At 49.8% G+C, this 18,845-nt stretch overlaps 1 protein-coding gene across 2 annotated transcripts; it reads left to right on the top strand.

The window, feature by feature from the left end:
* Positions 1 to 1,284: 1,284 nt before the first annotated feature.
* TFAP2A (transcription factor AP-2 alpha) lies at positions 1,285 to 18,642 on the top strand. 2 transcript variants are annotated; one of them, XM_054637498.2, is made up of 7 exons: positions 1,285 to 1,415; positions 6,289 to 6,723; positions 9,649 to 9,700; positions 11,338 to 11,569; positions 12,464 to 12,582; positions 14,881 to 15,022; positions 16,577 to 18,642. In XM_054637498.2, the coding sequence occupies exons 1-7, from the start codon at positions 1,365 to 1,367 to the stop codon at positions 16,863 to 16,865; spliced, it is 1,320 nt and encodes a 439-aa protein (XP_054493473.1). In that variant the 5' UTR covers positions 1,285 to 1,364; the 3' UTR covers positions 16,866 to 18,642. The 2 variants fall into 2 exon arrangements, with proteins under 2 accessions (XP_054493473.1, XP_054493463.1); XM_054637488.2 differs by lacking the exon at positions 1,285 to 1,415 and adding an exon at positions 4,698 to 4,989.
* Positions 18,643 to 18,845: the final 203 nt, after the last annotated feature.

Raw genomic sequence — 18,845 nt, forward strand, 5'->3', positions numbered from 1 at the left:
CCATCGGAGCGCTGGGGCCATTTGCTCCTGGAGGCAGTAAATTTTCCTCCGACGTGGAGGGCGGGGGGGAGGGTGGCCCCGGGAGGGTCTTCCAGGCCGACGAGGCAGGTTTTGCCGTCGGCGAAAGGAAGTTTCGGTGAGCAGCAGGGCAGCCAGGTGCACAGGCAGCCGTGGGGATGTCCGGCTCCTGGGGACGCCTGGGCACACGGCTGGCGTGGCGAGCTGCGCCAGGCCCGACACTCCAGCCCCGCGGAGAGGGAATGCCTTGCCCTTCGGTGAAGCGAGGGATCACCCAGAAATGAGGAAAAGAAAAAAAAAATAAAGAAGAAAAACGGGAAAAACGAAGCTTTGCGGTGGACGTATCAAGGCTGGGCACCCGGGGAAATAAAAGAGGAGAAGGGTGGAGAAGCAAGCCCCCCAGGAGGGCAGCCTGAGCGCTCCCTTAGCGGCACATTGTTAAGCAAACGAAGCGCCCCACCTAAGAAAGTACCAAAGTTTTATTGTGGTCATTGTTTTGTCCTTTTGCTCAAGTGCTTGCAAAAGACTTTGGCTCCTGCTACAGTCAATTTACCGCTCGCCCACTTCTATTTGGGAGATAATGTTGGATTTGTTTGGGGTGGTGTTTTTTTTTGAAGACCAATAGCTAACAGAGCCGAGAAGAAAAAAAAAAAAAAAAAAGAAAAAAAAGCAGTTTGGAAGCAAAGAAGCTTTTAAAATATCCACACACACACAAAAAAAAAGACATAATCCAGAGGGCAATAGAAGCCTCCGCAGACAATAACCTCTTTCGAGCAGGACACGAGTCTCGTTTCTCCTCGCTTTGCTTCCTTTAACCTCAGTGGAAAAAAAAAAAAAAGGAAAAAAAGTGGGTAGGGGGAGAGATAAATCCCATGGGGTGGCTTCATGGCTAGCCCCGAACTTTCTGCGGATCGGACGGGAGCCTCTTTGATTTCACTGGCCACTTTCCTCCCCGCTGGCAGGCAGAGGCACGGGGGCCAGCAGCGGCCCGCAGGCAGACAGGCAGGGCCCTCTGCCCCCCCGCGCCGGGGCTCGGCAAGTCGAAGAAATCTTTTTTTGTCGTTAATTTTTTTTTTCCTTGCTCGTGGGTTCCTTCTACCTGTGTCCATCGCTGCAGGTTGTTGTGCTGGCGAGCAATTGGGCTGTTGTTGATATGCTAATGAGGCGATTAGACTGTGGGTAAAGAGCTGGAAAAGGGAAAAGTTTCCACCATTAGAGGGAGATCTCCGAGCGCGGACGGGAGCGCTGCCGAGCCTCCGCCAGCCGCGCTCCCCACGCCGCCCGGCACCGCCACCGTAGGGAGAGGCAAGGCAGGGAGAACCAAATCCTCTCTCGCGCGCCAATCCATGAAAATGCTTTGGAAACTGACGGATAATATCAAGTATGAGGAATGTGAGGTAAGCGCTTCCCCCGGGCCCGGGCAGAGCCCCGGCCCCGCAGCTACAAGCGGGAGCCTTCAGCATCCCTCCGTCTCTCAATTTCGTTTAGGAAAACTTCAGCTCCGTCGTCAGGCTTCCTTGCGGTCCTGCAGCCGGAGAGGGGCTGGGGTCCTTCCCCAGGAACTTCGGGGCTTGTGGAAACACGGCTTTGTCGGAAGTGTATGAGGAAAGGCAAACAGGATCCAGAAGCAGCCTGGTCTATAGGTAGATCTTCCGTAGATAAGGCTCTTGTAGGATGCTACACTCATCCATATGGATGGATGGATGGATGGATAGATGGATGGATAGGCGGCTGGCTGAATGAATGGACCGATGAATGAATGAGAGGGCCAAGAGACAAAGGGAAGAGAATTATTCTTGCACCCTAGGTACCCTAGGCATCCAAATAAATTGGCTCAGGACCGACGCTTAAAAGCAGCCTTTTCGATATAACTGCGGGTTCATTATACCGAGCTGCACAAATTTACAGGGGTCAGCTGCCTAAATGAAATCACGGGTTTTGGGAGCAGTGTTCCCCCAGCCTCCTAATTTTCAGGGCCACATTCCCACGGGTTTGAAACATAGTAATTTAACCGCTTGGGAAAAAATAAATAAAATCCACCTCATTCGGTTTTGGAGCCGTTCAGCACAGATTGTGTGCGTGCATCTCTCTCTGTGCCTGTATGTGCATCCATATTTTTACAAAGAGGCGAGTGTCTTTTAATCTGACAAAAAGGAGAAGAAGGGGAAAAAGAAGAGCGATGCCCAGGACCCATGCCTAGTCTCAAACCAACGAATACTATTGTTACCCGTTTTGAAAAAGTTGCCTGTGCAGTGGGTTCAAACCGCGCAATAAAGGACTCTACTTTGCAAGTGAACGCTGTTATTTGGTCGTGACCCAAGCGGGAAGATCCCCTCAGCCTCGGCGGAGCCTTGCCGACATGCATCTCTGGGTCCAAGGGGGCACTCTCTCGTCCGACCCTGACGCTGGTTTGGGCGATGCTGTAGTTTAGGGAAGGGACCGAGGACGGCGGGCTCAGCGCCGACTGAGTGATTTGGTGATCTAGTCCCTGGTGGAGGAGTTTGGGATGAAGCTGTCTCCCAATGCGGGAGCTGAGCTTTAGATCCACTCGTTGGCCGGTGCTTGATTTGAATGAGGTGTCGGGTGTTGGTGTTTGTGGGTTGCGTAATGTTTGTTTAATTTTTTTTTTTTTAGTTGGCTGAGTTGGGTTTTTTTGGTGTTTTGGATTTTAAAATTTTTTTCAATCCAGAAAAAAAAAAAGACACATACTCCTCAGCTGCATTTCGGGTGGAAAGCGTGCCTCTTCCCCCTCCCTCCCCTCAGGACCGGTCTTACAGTTTGCACACGTGCGAGCGTGTGGATTTCATCGCAAATGGCTTTTGTTGCCTTGCGTTAATGGGACTTCGCACCGAGGTGTTACCAAACACGGAGGGAGCAGCAGCCGCTCCGCGAACCGGCCGGATTGTGTGCGTACGTGTGGGGCTGGCTCTCCGTGTTTACCTCGGGAGCGGGTGCGAGAGCACTTTTAAGAGATGAGGGAAAAGAAGGTGGCTGTACCCCGCCGGGGGTTGAACCTGCCTTAAAATAAAAAAGAGGATAAAAAAAAGGAAAAAAGAAACAAAAAAGAAGGAATGAAAGATTAAAAAAAAAAAAAAAAAAAAAAAAAAAAAAAGAAAATCAAAGATAAGCCCAGAAAAAGCGCATAAAAGCCCGGCCAGCGGCGCTGAGAGCCCGGGGCGCCCGGAGCGCCGGGGGGTCGGGCCGGGCGGGCGGAGCGTGGGGCCGGGCGCCGGCGGCGCGGCGGCTGCGGCGGGGCAGCGGCGGCGGCGAGCGGAGCGGTGCCTGTTTTAAGGGAGTTGTTTGGGAGTTGCACAGCCAGTCCGACGGGTTGCGCCGGAGCCCCGGCTTGTCTGGGCCGGGAGAAGCGCTCGCCTTGCCTCTTTTCCCGGCTCCCGCTCCCCCCCGCGTCCCTCCCGCCCTCCTTCCCTCCCCGCCTTGCTGCCTCCTGCCTTTTTCCTCCGTCTCTTCCCGGATCCTCCGAGAGGGGGGCCGCGGGGAGCCCGGCGGATGCTCCTTGGGCTCCCCAGCCCCCCCCGCCCCCGGCGCCCGCTGGTCTCTGCGCTGGGCTCCAACCGGAGGAAGAGGAGGAGGAGGAGGAGGGCTGACACCCAGAGGGGGAGACACCCAAAAAAACTTTCCCAGCCGGTTTCCGGGACGTGGGGCACGGAGGCGAGCCTGCTCGGCGGCGCGGGGCGGCCGCCGCGGGGGCAGCGGCCAGGGGAGCCCCTCGGCGGGGCGCCGTCGAGGCATGGACGGGGCGGCGGCGGCGGGCGGTCCCGCGGAGCCCACCCCGCGCAAAGGCGGCGGCGGTGCGGCCGAGGGCAGCAAGAACCAAGCGGGAAGCGAGCAGCCGCTCTTCTCCCTGGGCTTTGAGGCCGGCTACGCGCAGCAGCCGCAGCCCGAGGTGCGCCCGCGAAGGACTGCGGGGCTGGGGACATGGGGAGGCGGCAGCCGGGGGGAAGGGAAGGGAAGCGAAGCGAAGGTGAGGAAGGATGAGGGGGGGGGATCCCGCGCCCCCTCCCCTCTCTCCTTCTGCCCGTCTCTCCCACTCCCTCCCCGCCCCCCCCCCCTTTTCTGCACCCCCCTCCTGGCTCCCACCCTCTCCCTCTCTCCGGATCTCTTTCTCTTTCACTTTTGCATGCCCTGCAACCTTTTAAAATGTTGCCCCTTTCCTGTGATTCGTCAGACGCAGCAGCATGTGCCCCCTCTCTCTCTCCCGCTCCCTCTCTCTCCCTTTTTGTCTCTCTCTCCCTCTCCCTCTCCCCCATCTCTGATTAGATACACTGATTCTTCATTCAATGGACGTCATTTAGAACAGGCTCTGCCTTGAGTTGCCTTCTCGCTTCACGCTCGATTTCCAGCCATTCTTCCCTTATTAAGTGTTCGTGTAATATTAATAGTCATGAATATCTGCTATTAGGAGTCTCCAGGAAGGCAGCAGATCTGTTATTAGGAGCTCAAGTGAAGCAGCAGCTAAGTCAAAGGAGAAAAAGAAAGAGTCAGAGGAAAAAAAAAGGATTAAGAAACAAACACACACACGCTAAAAAAAAAGGAAAAAAAAAGCGCCAAACAAACAACAAAAAAAAAAAACAACCAAAACAAAAACAAAAAAAAAAAAAAAAGAAAAAAAAGAAAAAGCAACCAACTTTGACTCCTCACACCGCGCCAGGATAGAGAGCTCGCCTTGGGATCACCCGATGAAGGGCAGCAGAGATCGGTGCAAGTTCTGATGGATTATCGTGGCGCGCCCGCGGTGCAGGAGCAGCCCCGGCGCCCCGGTCCTGCCGCCCGCGCCTAGCGCCGGGCTCCGGCCGCGCTCCCTCCGCGCCCGCGCCGCGCCCGCACCCGCGGGGCTCCGCCGGGGGCTGCGCGCTTCGCCGGTCCCTTTCCTCTGCCTTTTTGTTGTTTTTTCTGCCTTGACTTGTAACCCCCGACTCTTCGCAGATGTTAGTGCACAGTTTTTCGGCTATGGTGAGTTGCTTCACGTTTCTCTCGGAGGGGGTTCGGTGCGCGCTGGGTGTTGCTATTGTTGTCGGCGGTGGCAGTGGGGGTTTCACACCCAGCTTTCCGGAGAGGGCTTTTTTTCCTTTCCTTCAATTTTATAAATTCGGTGGTTTACGTTTTGCCCTTTCTCTCTTTATTTTTCTTTCCTTCCTCCCCCTCACCCCCCCCCCTTTTTTTTATTTTTCCTTTGGTCTGCTTCGAGCGAACGGCAAAAGGCTTTGCTTGGACCTTACGCTTCGATTCCTTAACCTTGCCACCTGCAAACGTAGTATTTTCGCTTACTCGTTCCTCTGTTTCGGGACCGTGGTTCTTTCCCTCGAATCCTCCTCCGTGGAGGCCATTCCTTTTACCTCAGACGTTCATGTGGTCTCCTCTGCCCGGTTTCCAGAGCCGGCAGAGCCGTGCCGAAGCGCCCGGGCTCATTTCGGTGCCGCTCGCCCGTCGGGGCGGCGGCGCTTCCCCCGGCCGCCTGCCGCATTCCTCCGCTTCCCCGGCGGCCGGGCCGCGCTGCCCGCTCCGCTCCGCTCCCAAATCGCGCCCCGGCCAGCCCGGGCTTCGGCCGGGCACACGGGGTTCGTCTCTCCTTGGGTGGGGGGGACCATGGCAGTGCTTTCGCCCCGAAACATTTGTAAAACTCTAAGGGGGAACTACCGGTTTGTTTGGAGGCTATTTCGGCGTTTTCTGGTAACAAAATGGCAGTGGGTTTGGATTTTCCAGGGTTTTCTTGGGACGCGATCGGTAATGTCAGCGACAGTATTTATTTCGGTTCTGTTAAGGGCCAGAGGAAGGATTTTGTGTTGTGGCAGAATTATTATTTCAATAATGCTCGCTTGTGAATCATTCTTTTTATTTGTGGGAAATACCTGCTCCTGAAATGCCGGGGCACGATCTGATGTGAATCCACGCTGTATCGCCGCGATGTTTTATTAATTACTATAAGCTGTCCCGTTGTAATTATTGCTATTATTGCTGTTATCGTTATTGCCGTTATTATTGGTTTTTTAAAAAGCGAGACTGCCTCTTAATTATTTGGGAAGGGAAATCAGAGGCAGAGAGATCTCCAGATCTGCTTTTCTCCGCCTCGGAGACGATGATTTGCCCCTCACTGCCCTATAGATGAAATTTTTAAGGCGATTTTGAGGAAAATCAGTTTGATATTATTATTGTTTTTCTTTTCTCCTTTCCCCTCCCCCTCCTCCCCCTCCTCTGCACCCTCCACCCCCCAACCCTCCCCCCCCCCCCCCCGGCTCCCGCTCCCCATCTCAGGAGCGCCACGACAGTACCAGCAACGGGACAGCCCGGTTACCCCAGCTGGGGACCGTGGGTCAGTCTCCCTACACCAGCGCCCCACCGCTCTCGCACACCCCCAACGCCGACTTCCAGCCCCCCTACTTCCCCCCCCCTTACCAGCCCATCTACCCCCAGTCTCAGGACCCCTACTCCCACGTGAACGACCCGTACAGCCTCAACCCCCTCCACGCCCAGCCACAGCCCCAGCACCCAGGATGGCCGGGACAGAGGCAGAGCCAGGAGACGGGGCTGCTCCACACGCACCGGGGTTTGCCCCACCAGCTCTCGGGGCTCGACCCGCGCAGGGACTACCGGCGGCACGACGACCTGCTGCACGCCCCGCACGGGCTGGGCTCGGGGCTGGCCGACCTGCCCCTCCACTCCATCCCCCACGCCATCGAGGACGTGCCGGTAAGCCAAGGGGTCACCCCTCAGCCCACTCATCCCTCTTACCGCGGGAGCTCAACGTCGGGGGGAGAGGGAGGGAGAGAGAGAGGGAGGGAGGGAGAGAGGGGAACCCCCCGCCCCCCCCCCCAAAAAAAAAAAAAAAAAAGAAGGGAAGAAGAGAACTCCCCCCCCTCCCCAGGGAAAAGTGAAGCCCCCACCTAGAACAAAAGGTTCTCGCAGCTCGTCCCTGAGCACGTCTCGCCGCTAACTTGCCCACTAAAATATAAATAAATCAAATTACCGTCATCGTTAACAATATCTTTCCTTCTCAATGACAATAAGCTGTTGCGATTGGAAGAATATATAATATCACCACAGGGCCGTGCATTTGGGGATTTCTTACTGCCTTGGGAAAGACACGAGTCTGAAATGCCTGTGAGGACATTTAACGAGATCTCACAAATGTAAAGGGGGGGTGGGGGGAAATGGGTGAAAGTGGCCTAAGAAGGAAAAATTGGTTTCCCGTGATTACAGGATTGGCATATGGAATAACCACATCCAAAGTTATAAGAGGGTATATGGGCAGATCCTCTTCTCTAAAGGAATTAATTGACAAATCAGGGAAGAGCTATACTAAAATGCTGCCGCCTTCTTTTAGTAGCGGTGCAAAGGGATGACCTCATAAATCATTACCTATAGGTTATCGAATTTGAGTCAGACCTGCTACACCCTATATTAAATCAAATGTTGGGAGCCTATTGGAGGATGCATTATTTGGGGGAACCTAATTCTATTATCGATGAGTACAGACTTTAAAAATGATTTCTAATTAAGCATGACATTAGTGCACAGGCTACTTACAAAGCAAGCCAGGGCTATTGTTCAGTTAGGAAAGTGGCCTTATGCAACATGATAGGTCGTGATCAAAGTTCATCTTTCTGGGTTTCTCCCTGAAAATGGAATTAGAACATGGCAATAAATTTATTAAAGCCCACAGAGCTCATGCTGAGGGACTGAAGCTGCTCGACTTGCAGGAGGAAAGAGGAGGAGGGAATTGTGGTATCTGGATGTGATTTTTGCCGAAATGCCATCCCAAATTACAGGATCAAATATTACAACAATATATTCGCTGACAGTTTAATGAGTACAGTTTCGTGTTGCAAGGATAATGTTCAGATGAACTTACCTATTTTTGGGGGTCATTTTGAAATCTTTTGTAAATTATACTCAGAGAAAATAGTGAATTTATTACAGCCCTCATCTGGCTAAATTAGCCACAGAAAATTGCTGGTTGTGTTTAGCAGTTTTGCAATAAACGCATACGTTTTCCAAAGTGGAGGATTTAGTAAGCAATTTGGATCTGTTAAAAGCAGGTCGACTCTTTAAACTTGATATAAAATAACATGGAGGCAATCGTATGAATAAACTAATTTGCTGACTGCAAGCCCCTGATTGCTGTAGGAAAACATGACCTAAAATGTTCTCTTGAATTCTCCCTCTCCCCAGTTGTGCTCCATGGCAGTGGGCTGATTTAGGAAGCCTCCTCTTCAGATCTATGAATTAATAGCATTGCTATACTTCGTGAAAACCAAATGCCATCTGGTTTAAATCCTTGAGCCAGTCTAGCCATTTTTTTTCTCTGTAAGGCTGAATCAGCAGGCTCCATGAAGGAGAGTATAAAATAAGAGGGTGCATCTTTTAGGTGTGTTTTATCTGGTTAAAAAAAAAAATCCGTTACAGAAATCTGAGTTGGGAGGATAATTTTGGAATTTTTCCGTTGCTGCAACAGTTAACCTTTAATAAAAACGACTGCTTAATATTTAAGAAAGTCAAGTAGACGGTGAAAATTATTTAATCGTAAATATCTCTGTGGGATTTTAAACTTAACAGTCCTCCCTGTACGGAATATGTGTAGAAATAACACAAATAAAAGTATTATGCCACACTACATTTACTTTATGGGTTTAGGGTGCATGCATAAAGGGATCATATTTCCCCATATAGTTAAAACACAAGAACTGCAGCAGTAGTCATTTCTGAACATTTCTCAATTTAATTATACTTAAATCCAGAAGCACTTTAGGCAAGTTACAAATGAGAGCATTGAGTATAATAAAACCTGTAATAAAGCAACTTAGTACCATCCACCCGGAATCATTGAGATCAGGCACAATTAACAGGAGCATAAATCCAAGACAGAATGGAAAATGTTAGAATCAGTATTATTGTTGGACAAAGACTAGAGAAGGAAGTAATAGTTTTTTAAATGGTAATGCCTGGGTTTTGTAACGATTGCGAAATCTTCTATCTCAGCAGCACTGGTGTTAATTTGTAAACACAGCCAGACATTATATTGCCTGTCAGTTTTTGGAATTAGAAAACACGATTTCATTTGACTTTCTAATCACGTCGTGACTCCGCCGCGCGAACCCCAGCTGTAGCCGCGGCCGCGGAACCTGCGAGGGGACAATAGTGGGGAGCCCGGGGGTGCGTGGGGCCCGGCCCCGCGCCGCTCCGCGCTCCTTTGTGCTTTCCCTCCCGCGGGCGCGGGAGACGGAGCGGGCGCAGCGGCCCCGGGGAAGGGCTGGGCCGGGCCGGGGCAGCTTCCCGGGGAGGAGGGAAGGGACGGGGAGGAGGGAGCCCTCAGAAGCTTAAGGCCACTCGGGCCCCGGGGGTGTGAGTGATTTATTGTATTTTTTCTTGGGGATCGAGGGAAGAGCTGAGAAGGATGCAGGATTCCTCTCGATAAAGGAAACCTCCCCCAAATCTCCTGCCTTCCTTCTCCCCCCCACCCACCCCTTTCCGTGCAGGATCTGTTGTTTCCCTCCCCACACCGTGCCCAGGAATGGGGGGAGCACAAAACTTCTCCTTCACCCCATCCCACCTCGGCCCTCCCTGCCTTTTGTTGTGGTTGTGCACTGACATCCCTGCCTGTTCCTTTTGTTGCAGCACGTAGAAGACCCCGGTATTAACATCCCAGATCAAACTGTAATTAAGAAAGGTAAGCTGTTTCCTTGCGCATACCAAACATGTCGTCACAGGCTGGGGACTGCTCGCTGGGAGGACTTACCCGGCCTCTCCCCTCTCCCCTCCAGCCCCCCGGCCCCGGGCTCCTTCCTCTGGCATGTACTGTTGGCCGAGAAAGGTTGGAAGCAAAGAAAAACGGGCGATGGGGGTTGAAATCTGCCCTCTTAAATGGCCACGTTTGCCGGATATTTTAATTATTATTGTCGTTAACGAGGAAAAATGTTAGCAGATGATCTAGAAAATCCGAGCCGTTTTTTTAGTGCATTAGCGAACAATTGGGTTTCATAGTTTGCCCCATGCATCTGGCTGAGCGGAGGGCTTGAATCGTTGTTGGTAAACTGGAGCTGTGAATGTGAAATCGTTGTTCCCCCTCCTTCGGGTTTTCTTATTTAAATCACGCCGGTGATGAGGTGGGACTGGTGGAGAACAAGGGGCGAGTTTCTGGAAACTGATGTCTGTCGGTGGTTAGGGTGATTTGGTTTTCGTTGGCTTTGTGCGCTTGCTTCACTTGGAATTGAATTGAATTGCTTGGAAGCTGGTACCCAAATCGTTCTAAATATTTATTGCAAATTTTCACTCGATTTTCATTTCCCGTCGTTCTTTGGACAATCGAAAGATTGAGAAAGGTGGCACAGGGCATTTTGCAAAGCAGGTTCTTGGTGGCAAGCGATGGGTTTTGTGTTTGGATGCTGTGTAGTGAGAACGCTGTTGGAGTAAAACTGGCGGGGTGGAAGGCGCATCTAGCTCCTGCCTGCTCTGAGGGCTGCTGTGGCTGCGTGGCCACCTGGAATTTGGGAACCCAGGCCACCACAGGAGAGAGGTGCTGAGTAGAGGCTCTCTCCTCTCTAACCCTAATTGCTGTACAGCCAGCGAACCTGAAGTTTCATACCCCCTCACCCCCGCCCGTAAAGCCTTTGTCACGTCAAATTAGATGTGCAAGGGATAAATCTTAAGAGATGCTCTTTCCAAGTCGACATGATAATTGGCTCTTTTATTAGTAATCTCAAGAGTTCGTTTAACTCCTGTTGTATCTATTAGCCTTCCCAGAGCTATTAATGTCACAAGTGATCTATCCAAAACGGAGAGAGCCCCCCGCTTGGTTGGACTGCGCCCGCCAAGCGGAGCGGGCAAAGGCAGAGGAGAAAGGGAAGGCGGCCGGGACCCGAGGCACCGAACGGCGGCACCTCCCCGCCGGCCGCCGCCGGGCAGGGACCGAGCTGTATTTTGGGGTGCCAGTCCTCCGCCGAGTTACGGGTCTTCCATGTCTAAATTTGTGCGCTGGCGGCCCCCCGGGCTTGCCGCATGTCCTGCGCCGCTGCCCGGGCACTGCCGGCCCGACACGGCGGTACCGGCGTGCGGCAGCCCGGCCTCGGCGCCCGACGGGGGCTGCAGCGGGGTCTTTTCAATTTCCCCGCTGCAGGTCGAGGGATGTCCGGCTCTCCCCCTGCGCCTCCCGACGGGAAAGGGGAGGGGTGCCCCCGCTGCGTCCCCGCTGCCCCGCAGGCGGTGCGGGGCCGGCGCTGGCCGCAGAGCGGCTCGGCTGCTTCCCCCTCCCTCCCCGGCTCCCTGCCCGCTCCTCACCCTCACCTCCCTGCTCCTCCCTCCCTGCAGGCCCCGTGTCCCTCTCCAAGTCTAACAACAACGCCGTCTCCTCCATCCCCATCAACAAGGACGCGCTCTTCGGCGGGGTGGTGAACCCCAACGAGGTCTTCTGCTCGGTGCCGGGCCGCCTCTCGCTGCTCAGCTCCACCTCCAAGTACAAGGTCACGGTGGCGGAAGTGCAGAGACGCCTGTCGCCGCCCGAGTGCCTCAACGCCTCCCTGCTGGGCGGAGTGCTCCGGAGGTGAGGGGCGGGGGGACGCGGGAGGCGGGATGCCGGGCCGTGCCGTGCGGGAGGCAGGCAGGGAGGGAGGGATAGGGATGGAGGCAGGGAAGGCGGAGGACGAGCGCCCACGCGGGGTGGCGGCGCGGGGGGAGTGCGGCGGCCGCCGCTAGGGGGCGGGGCGCGCGCGGCCGGCGGGGCAGCGCGGCCGGGCGGCGGGAGGGGGCCCAGGCACTGTCGCCATGGTAACGCGCGGCCTTGCGCGGCCCCCGGAGCCCCGCCGTGGGGGCCCTGCGTGTCCCTGTCCCCCTCGTGGCCATGAACACCCCCACGGGCGCCCACACACACATACACACCCCCAGGACCGGCTTAATGGCGGGCACCCTGCCATTGGCTACCTCACCCAGGCAATTAGGCAGTGCCTGGGCAGGGAATACCATCCAGGATTAATTAAGGCAGCTCCCATCTCTGCAGCCCCGCTTAGCCCAGCTCTGCTGCGAAGCCACAGATGGGCCATGTAGAGTTTGGTGTGAGGGCAGTGATGCTCTTGGGCTGCCGGCCCTGCAAATGGGCCCCCTCCCTTCACGCCTGGGGAGAAGCTGCCCCTGTGTCCATGGCACCTTGGGAGCTCAGGGAGACACCTCAGCTCTGCATCAGCTCTTGGGCTGATCTAGACCTTAGTGAGGACCGCTGCTCTCTAGGTGTGATCCAAAGCACCATCCCTATATGTGGGATTCAGCTTTCAGCAACAGGTGGTCTTGAACCTCCCACAGCCATGTATCCCATCCCTTGTCCCTAAACCTTTTATTCCCTTCCCTGGAAAAGGATGTGTTGGGGGCACGTGTGGGCAGGAGCCAAAGTAGGAGCAGGTGTTCCCCCAAGCCCCATTTCTCAACACTTTTCTGTGTGGAACAGGGCAAAGTCTAAAAATGGAGGGAGATCTCTGAGGGAGAAACTGGACAAAATAGGACTAAACCTGCCAGCCGGGAGGCGTAAAGCTGCTAATGTTACCTTGCTCACATCGCTCGTGGAGGGTAAGTGACTCAAAGAGCTGGGAGGGCTCCTTTGGAAAATGTGCCTGTTGCTTTTGGCAAATGAGAGAAGATTTGCTGTTGGGTTGTTCGGGGTTTCTTTCTCCTTTCCCAGAGTTGGTGCTGCTCATTGGCATTTGCAAGGGCGTTATTTTCTGTGTCTTAAAAAAAGATCAGTTTAATTGTGTGCCTTTGCTTTTTTGTTATAACCTGAAATGGGTTTGTGTGAGTCCTGCAGACTCAGCAAAGTGTTCTATTATTTATTTGCGTTTAAGTTTCCGAGCTAGATGTTTTCAGGGCCCCATCTTGCTTGCTCATTCAAATGAGTAATCCCTCTGTGGAGTAAGCAGACCTCATTGGGAGCAGCACGGGAAGGATCCCTGTGAAGGGGGATTGTGGGCTTATGAGCCCCATAAGAGACCCATGAGTATCGAGTTGAAAGTTAGGGGCAGCAGAGCCTCTAATACTTCACTGCTGTTCTTCTGCCACAGGTGGACAACCAAGCAATTTTAAATGTCAGAAGCTGCAGCTACTTTAAGTTTGTTCTCCCTCCCAGCCTGCAGCCACATAACAGTAAATCATTTAACTTTTCTGACATCTGCATTTGAGAAATGCGTGACCATTACTTCCTGAATTAATTTGGGAATCCTTGACCTCAGCCATGAATTAATGGTGTCCTGAAAGCCTCAAAGTTGCACCACTGCCAGCCCCCACTCCCTTTTGGTTCTCATTTTCAGAACACATGTTCCCTTGGCTGTATCATTCTCCTCTGCTTTGGCTGGAAAAGGTGCAACTTGTTTTAATGCCTTGGGATGTCCTGTGCTGTCTGGAGAGGTGGGAAGCTCAAGAGTTTGCAGTCATTTAGTTTTGAAGCAGTGGCTGTGTCACACTGGCTGACACCAAGTATGTCTGAGGCCTGCAGATAGAACCCTCTCCTTTCCCATTACTTACGACTTTGGTTGCATTTTAGACTGGTTCAGTTTGTGAAGTGCTCTTAAACTCAGCCTGAGCTATCCAGGTTCAGCTTAACTTTGGTTGTGTAGGCGGGAATTTGTTTTGTTGTCGCTTCGCATTCTGCAAGAAATGTTTCACGTTCAAAGGGACGGGGAAGGACGCGCTGTGCGATGATGCCAGGCGTCATTTTTTTAAACATCAGGATTAGTGAACAAACTATATTTATACTGCGTGAAAATTACCGCGTCTTCATGTTTCTGAAAAGGCTTTGCAATTGCATTGACATGCTGTTGTGGTAAAAAAATCACGAGGGGAAAACTTGTAAAAAGTCTAGATTTGGTAGATGCTTAACATTATTTGTGATGTTAATGAATATGGAGAAGGTTTTATGGTAATCCATTGTTCTGTTTGGCTTTCACGTACAATGGCTTTGAAAAGAATGATTTTTTAAAAAAACAAAACCAGAGGCCTGATCTTCAGATAACTTAGTGATGGTGGCTAATTCTGGGGAGATGATAGTATAAACATTGCTGAGGCTTCGAGTCCCATAGCGATGAGGCAGTTTCTAGAGTACTGTTATTGTTTATGATCCGCTCCATTTTATGGAAACAAGCTCACTGGACTGAGGCTTTGAAGCTCTAATTGGCGCATGCGTTCTTCCGGAGCTAGAGCTAATGGCAGGAAGCCCTGCAGTAAAAACCAACTGGTTCAGGAAATTAAAACCAAAGATTTGAAAATCAACAAAACAGACAGACTCGGTGGAATGACCCTAAAATTCTCATGGTTAATCGTTTGGGGGTGAACATATAATTATATGCGATCAAGTTAAATTTTAAACACTTAGCTGTTTAATGCATTTTATTTAGAAGAGCTCTAGGAGTAATTATGATCAATATTAATCATTGATGCATTGCAAAAGAATATAGAAATGTGGCTGAGGCAAACACATTTTCAGAGTAAATAGCTGTGAATAAAATGAACATAAATGGCTCTTTATAGGTATGGAGATGTAAATCGAAGCACACATTCTAGGTGGATGGAGCCTGTCTGTCTAAAAGTATCTCTTAGTCAATGTGAACTTTTAAAAATTCTTATGTGAGTTTTCACTCATAACAGTTGTTATGAAAATACACATTTGCATTGCCTTCAACTGAAGCAATGAAAACTGCAAGATAAGATTTAATTAACATTTCTGGCCCTAACTTTTTCAAAGAGAAAACGTCCAAGCTTTTGAGAAGAAAAGCCCAAGTAGAATGTAATTTTTTTTTTAAATGTATTTTTGCCTCTGTTCAGTGTGTACTGATGAGCTGTGTTTCTTTCCATCCCCACCCGTGCCTCCCTATTCAGGAGAAGCAGTACATCTAGCTAGAGATTTTGGGTACGTTTGTGAGACAGAATTTCCTGCCAAAGCAGTAGCTGAATTTCTCAACCGACAACATTCCGATCCAAACGAGCAAGTCACAAGAAAAAACATGCTTCTAGCTACAAAGTAAGACATTTAACTTTCCGGCATGTTGCTTAGAAATAAGGGAGGGGGACAAACTCGAGTCTGGGGCTTTTATTTGTGAAGATATTTGTTTGCTGCATAACTAGTGGCTGATGGCTTTGTAAGTTGTGAGGGTGTGTGTTGGCCCTCCTAGTATAGGAGAGCTTGGTTTGCTCCAAATCTGTTTGCACAGATTACATTGAATAAGAATTGTGCAAATTGAGAGTGGATGTTTAGTTACAGAAAAAGCAGTAATTCTTCAAAGCAAAACATCTTCTGGGCCTATTCACTTAGCTTATCAATTTAAGTAGAAGGGGAAGTCTTCCCATTGACAGTAAAATAAAACTGGCACATTAAACCGATTTCAGTTCATTAAAATCGGGAATGGTTCTTCCTGCCTAAGCAGCTCTGTTACTTAGCTAATACAGGGATATTAAAAATATATTTTAAATGACAATCTGTATGCAGTTAAAATGCTAGCAGAGTTTATCATTGGTGGGGCTGCCTAGACTTCCAGGTGGTGTGTGAAAAGAAAATTATTGTTTTGGTATGTTTGCTGGAAATTAAAAGGGGTTGTTTAGTAGCCCTTAATTACCAACGGAGGTGTCACCAAAGGGCACAGTGCCAGAGGACACAAGCAGGAGATGGGAGCTGCTTTATGGCTGGAAGACATTAACGTGGGTTTTAGAATACAAACTGTTTCAACACGCCTCTGAGCTCTCTTGCTGTAAGGTGTGTTATTTCTCCAACCATTTGTGCAGTGAGTGGGTGATATAACCTATCTTCTGCACCATGCCCTCGTATCCTCCCTTTTCACCTCCTGGAAGGAAATTTCCAGGCGCTGGTTAGCGTCAGCCTTCCCCTCTGTGGAAAGGTCCCTTTGGATTTAGAGATAGAGATTTACATATATAAATGTTTCAGAATACCCTAATTTAAATCCTCACTTGCCAGCTTTGCCCTCACTCATTCTTCTTGACACACCAGGTGTGTGTTTTAGCCTTGTGAAGGAAGAGGCCCGTATCCCTCTCTGGTTCCCCCCAGAAAAGGAATCTTCTAAGATACGGATATATCCCTTAGTTACCTTTGGATATCATAGTCTGTCTATTAAGCCTGCTCAGGAACTTTAAACTGTGTCTGTGCTCCAAACCCCAGCTGGGCAGGGATGTGTGTTTGTGGAGAGTGTTGGGGGCTGAGATACAGAGAGCGGTGGGGCAAGAGAGATGTGTCTCCATGTTGCTGTTGCCTGCTGGTGTGTTGGATGGGGCTGGGGTGTGATGTGTGGTGTGCTGTTGTGTGTGCATGCAAGGTGAAGGGAAGAGGTTTGTGCGTGCCAGGGAAGTGTGAGAATTGGAGAAGGATGCATAGAGAGGAGAGGGAGAAAGGAGAATGTGTGTGCTCAGGTGCAGGAGCCCCCTTGATCCAGGGGCTTGTGCAGTCTAGCAGGGAGAATGCACAGGCTTTGCTGCCACCAGTGATGGTTCATTTCTCTCCCTCTCTCTTCCCTTCCCTCCCTTCCTCCCTCCCTCCCTCTGTCTCTCTGCTCCATTTGTGCTACAGACAGATCTGTAAAGAGTTCACCGACCTGCTGGCTCAGGACCGATCTCCCCTGGGGAACTCGCGGCCCAACCCCATTTTGGAGCCGGGCATCCAGAGCTGCCTGACCCACTTCAACCTCATCTCGCACGGCTTTGGGAGCCCGGCGGTGTGTGCTGCCGTCACCGCCCTGCAGAACTATCTCACCGAGGCACTCAAGGCCATGGACAAAATGTACCTCAGCAACAACCCCAACAGCCACACAGACAACAGCACCAAAAGCGGCGACAAAGAGGAGAAGCACCGAAAGTGAGGATCCCCCCCACACACGCTCCTCTCCCTTCCCCCTCATAGCCCATCGATCCATTCATGTCCCTCCTCCCTCTCCCGGGCACCCAGCACCCCAGGCTACAGCAACAGAATGAGCGTCCTTCTGCCAGTCCTGTTCTCTGACTCTGCAGGACTGCTCTGCCCTCTCTCCACACCCCTTCCCAGCATCCACATTTCCATTTGCTCCTGCTTAAATTCCCTTCTCTTCCCACTGCCACCATCGTTTAACCCCAGTTTGGAGCCTAAGAGAACAGAACAGGGGGACGGAGCCAGCAAAGAAAAAAAGTTCTGTCTTGAGTTTGTGAACTTTTTTTTAAATAAAACAAAAGGAGAAAAAAAACCAACAAAAAATAAAACAAAAAAGAAAAGGACTTTTTTTTCTAAAAATATATTAAAAAATTAAAAAAAAACCAAACAAAAAGAAATAAATAATACTTAAAAATTCTATGAGCTTCACCGGACTGAATCACCACCTTCCCTTACATAAACTTCAGTTAAGATTGTAGCCATACTAAAAATGAAAAAAAAAGGTGAAAAAGTACAACAGCAGCAGCAGACAGACAAAAGGCAAAGAGGACTGATGACATTTTATCAGTATTGTGAATAAACTTGAACACAAAACACAAGCGGTTCCATGTCATATCTTCAGTTGTAGAACTTTTTCCTGTCCAAGGTAAAGCGACCAACTTGAACTTTCTATTGCAACACGATTCACGGTTATTATATAAGGGAATCAGTGTTCATGTATGTATATATTTATTTATGTGTAATTTAATGGGAATTGTAAATATGGTGAGTCTGTTTTAAGCCTTTTTTTATTTATCTGGTGATCTCGTTTACCTCTTGTTTAGTGGGTTTTAAATCTTCCCCTCTTAGTTCATCATGTGGTTCATGGTACTTATTTAGATATCAGAGGTTTTTTGGGGGTTTTTCTCTGGGATTCATCATTTTTAGCCCTATTGTAGCATGTTAAAAGCGACAATGAAGCAGCTGAACAAATAAAAAACCATTAATTTTTATATATAATTAGTATGACATTTAGTTTCTCATTGAAGATAAAATAAAGTGATGTTGGACCCTGGCAAGGTTTTTAAACATGTTAGTGGTTTTACAACCCTTATGTGTTGTGGAAAATGAAAAAAGTTATTTTCATCCACTGTCCTTCTCCCGAAAGCAACAACAGAGCAATAAATTAATATTGTCTTTTAAAACAAGATTTAGCTTTACTTTCCTTTTTTTCCCTCTTTTTTTCTCCCTTTCTTTTGTTTTTATTTTTCTCTTTTTTTCTTTTTTCTTTTTTTTTTTTTCCCAAAGAACTTCAAACATTCGGGACCACCTGGTATCCTGTATTTCCACTGGCCATATTGGAAGCAGTTATAGTTGTGTTGTATTGAGTTGTGCCGGCAGTAGTTTCCATGCCTATCAATGTATCATAGTCCTTTGTTGCCCAGATAAATAAATATTTGATACGCTTTATGTCGATTTTTTTATTCAGTAGCTGTCTTTACCCAGGCGTATTTTTGTTCTTGGCAGTATTTTTTATTCAGTATGGTTACAGTAATTGAGTTTAACTCTCCCTTGACAATTGCTCCTTGCAATAAGCAGCTGAACCCATTGTTTCCCTCAAGTATAATAAAAACTTACTTTCAACTTGGAGTTCAGAGCAGGGTATCATTTAGATATTCCACTGAGTCTGTATTCAGACAAATGACACAATAAAGCACAATGTATTCTTTTGGATAAAAAATTGTCTGTACTACTAACAAAAATGACACACTATCTTTTCTTTAACCAAAACATAATTTTATTTAAAAAATAAAAGTTTTATTTTATTTATGTTGACCTCTAGGTTTTTATTTATGTTTATATATAGCATACAGAATTATAAGCCTATAAAATTTTGTACATGTAGTTGTCCTAACGGAGAGCAGAGATTAAAAAACACATCTCAAGGAGGACATTT

Source organism: Agelaius phoeniceus, chromosome 1 (genome assembly GCF_051311805.1).
Source record: "Agelaius phoeniceus isolate bAgePho1 chromosome 1, bAgePho1.hap1, whole genome shotgun sequence".
NCBI classification, from domain to species: Eukaryota; Metazoa; Chordata; class Aves; order Passeriformes; family Icteridae; genus Agelaius; species Agelaius phoeniceus.

Coding starts and splice junctions, on each gene's coding strand:
- TFAP2A (XM_054637498.2), top strand. CDS start 1,365: ATGAAAATGCTTTGGAAACTGACGGATAATATCAAGTATGAGGAATGT. Junction 6,724..9,648: donor ACGCCATCGAGGACGTGCCG/GTAAGCCAAGGG, acceptor CTTTTGTTGCAG/CACGTAGAAGACCCCGGTAT. Junction 15,023..16,576: donor AACATGCTTCTAGCTACAAA/GTAAGACATTTA, acceptor TTTGTGCTACAG/ACAGATCTGTAAAGAGTTCA.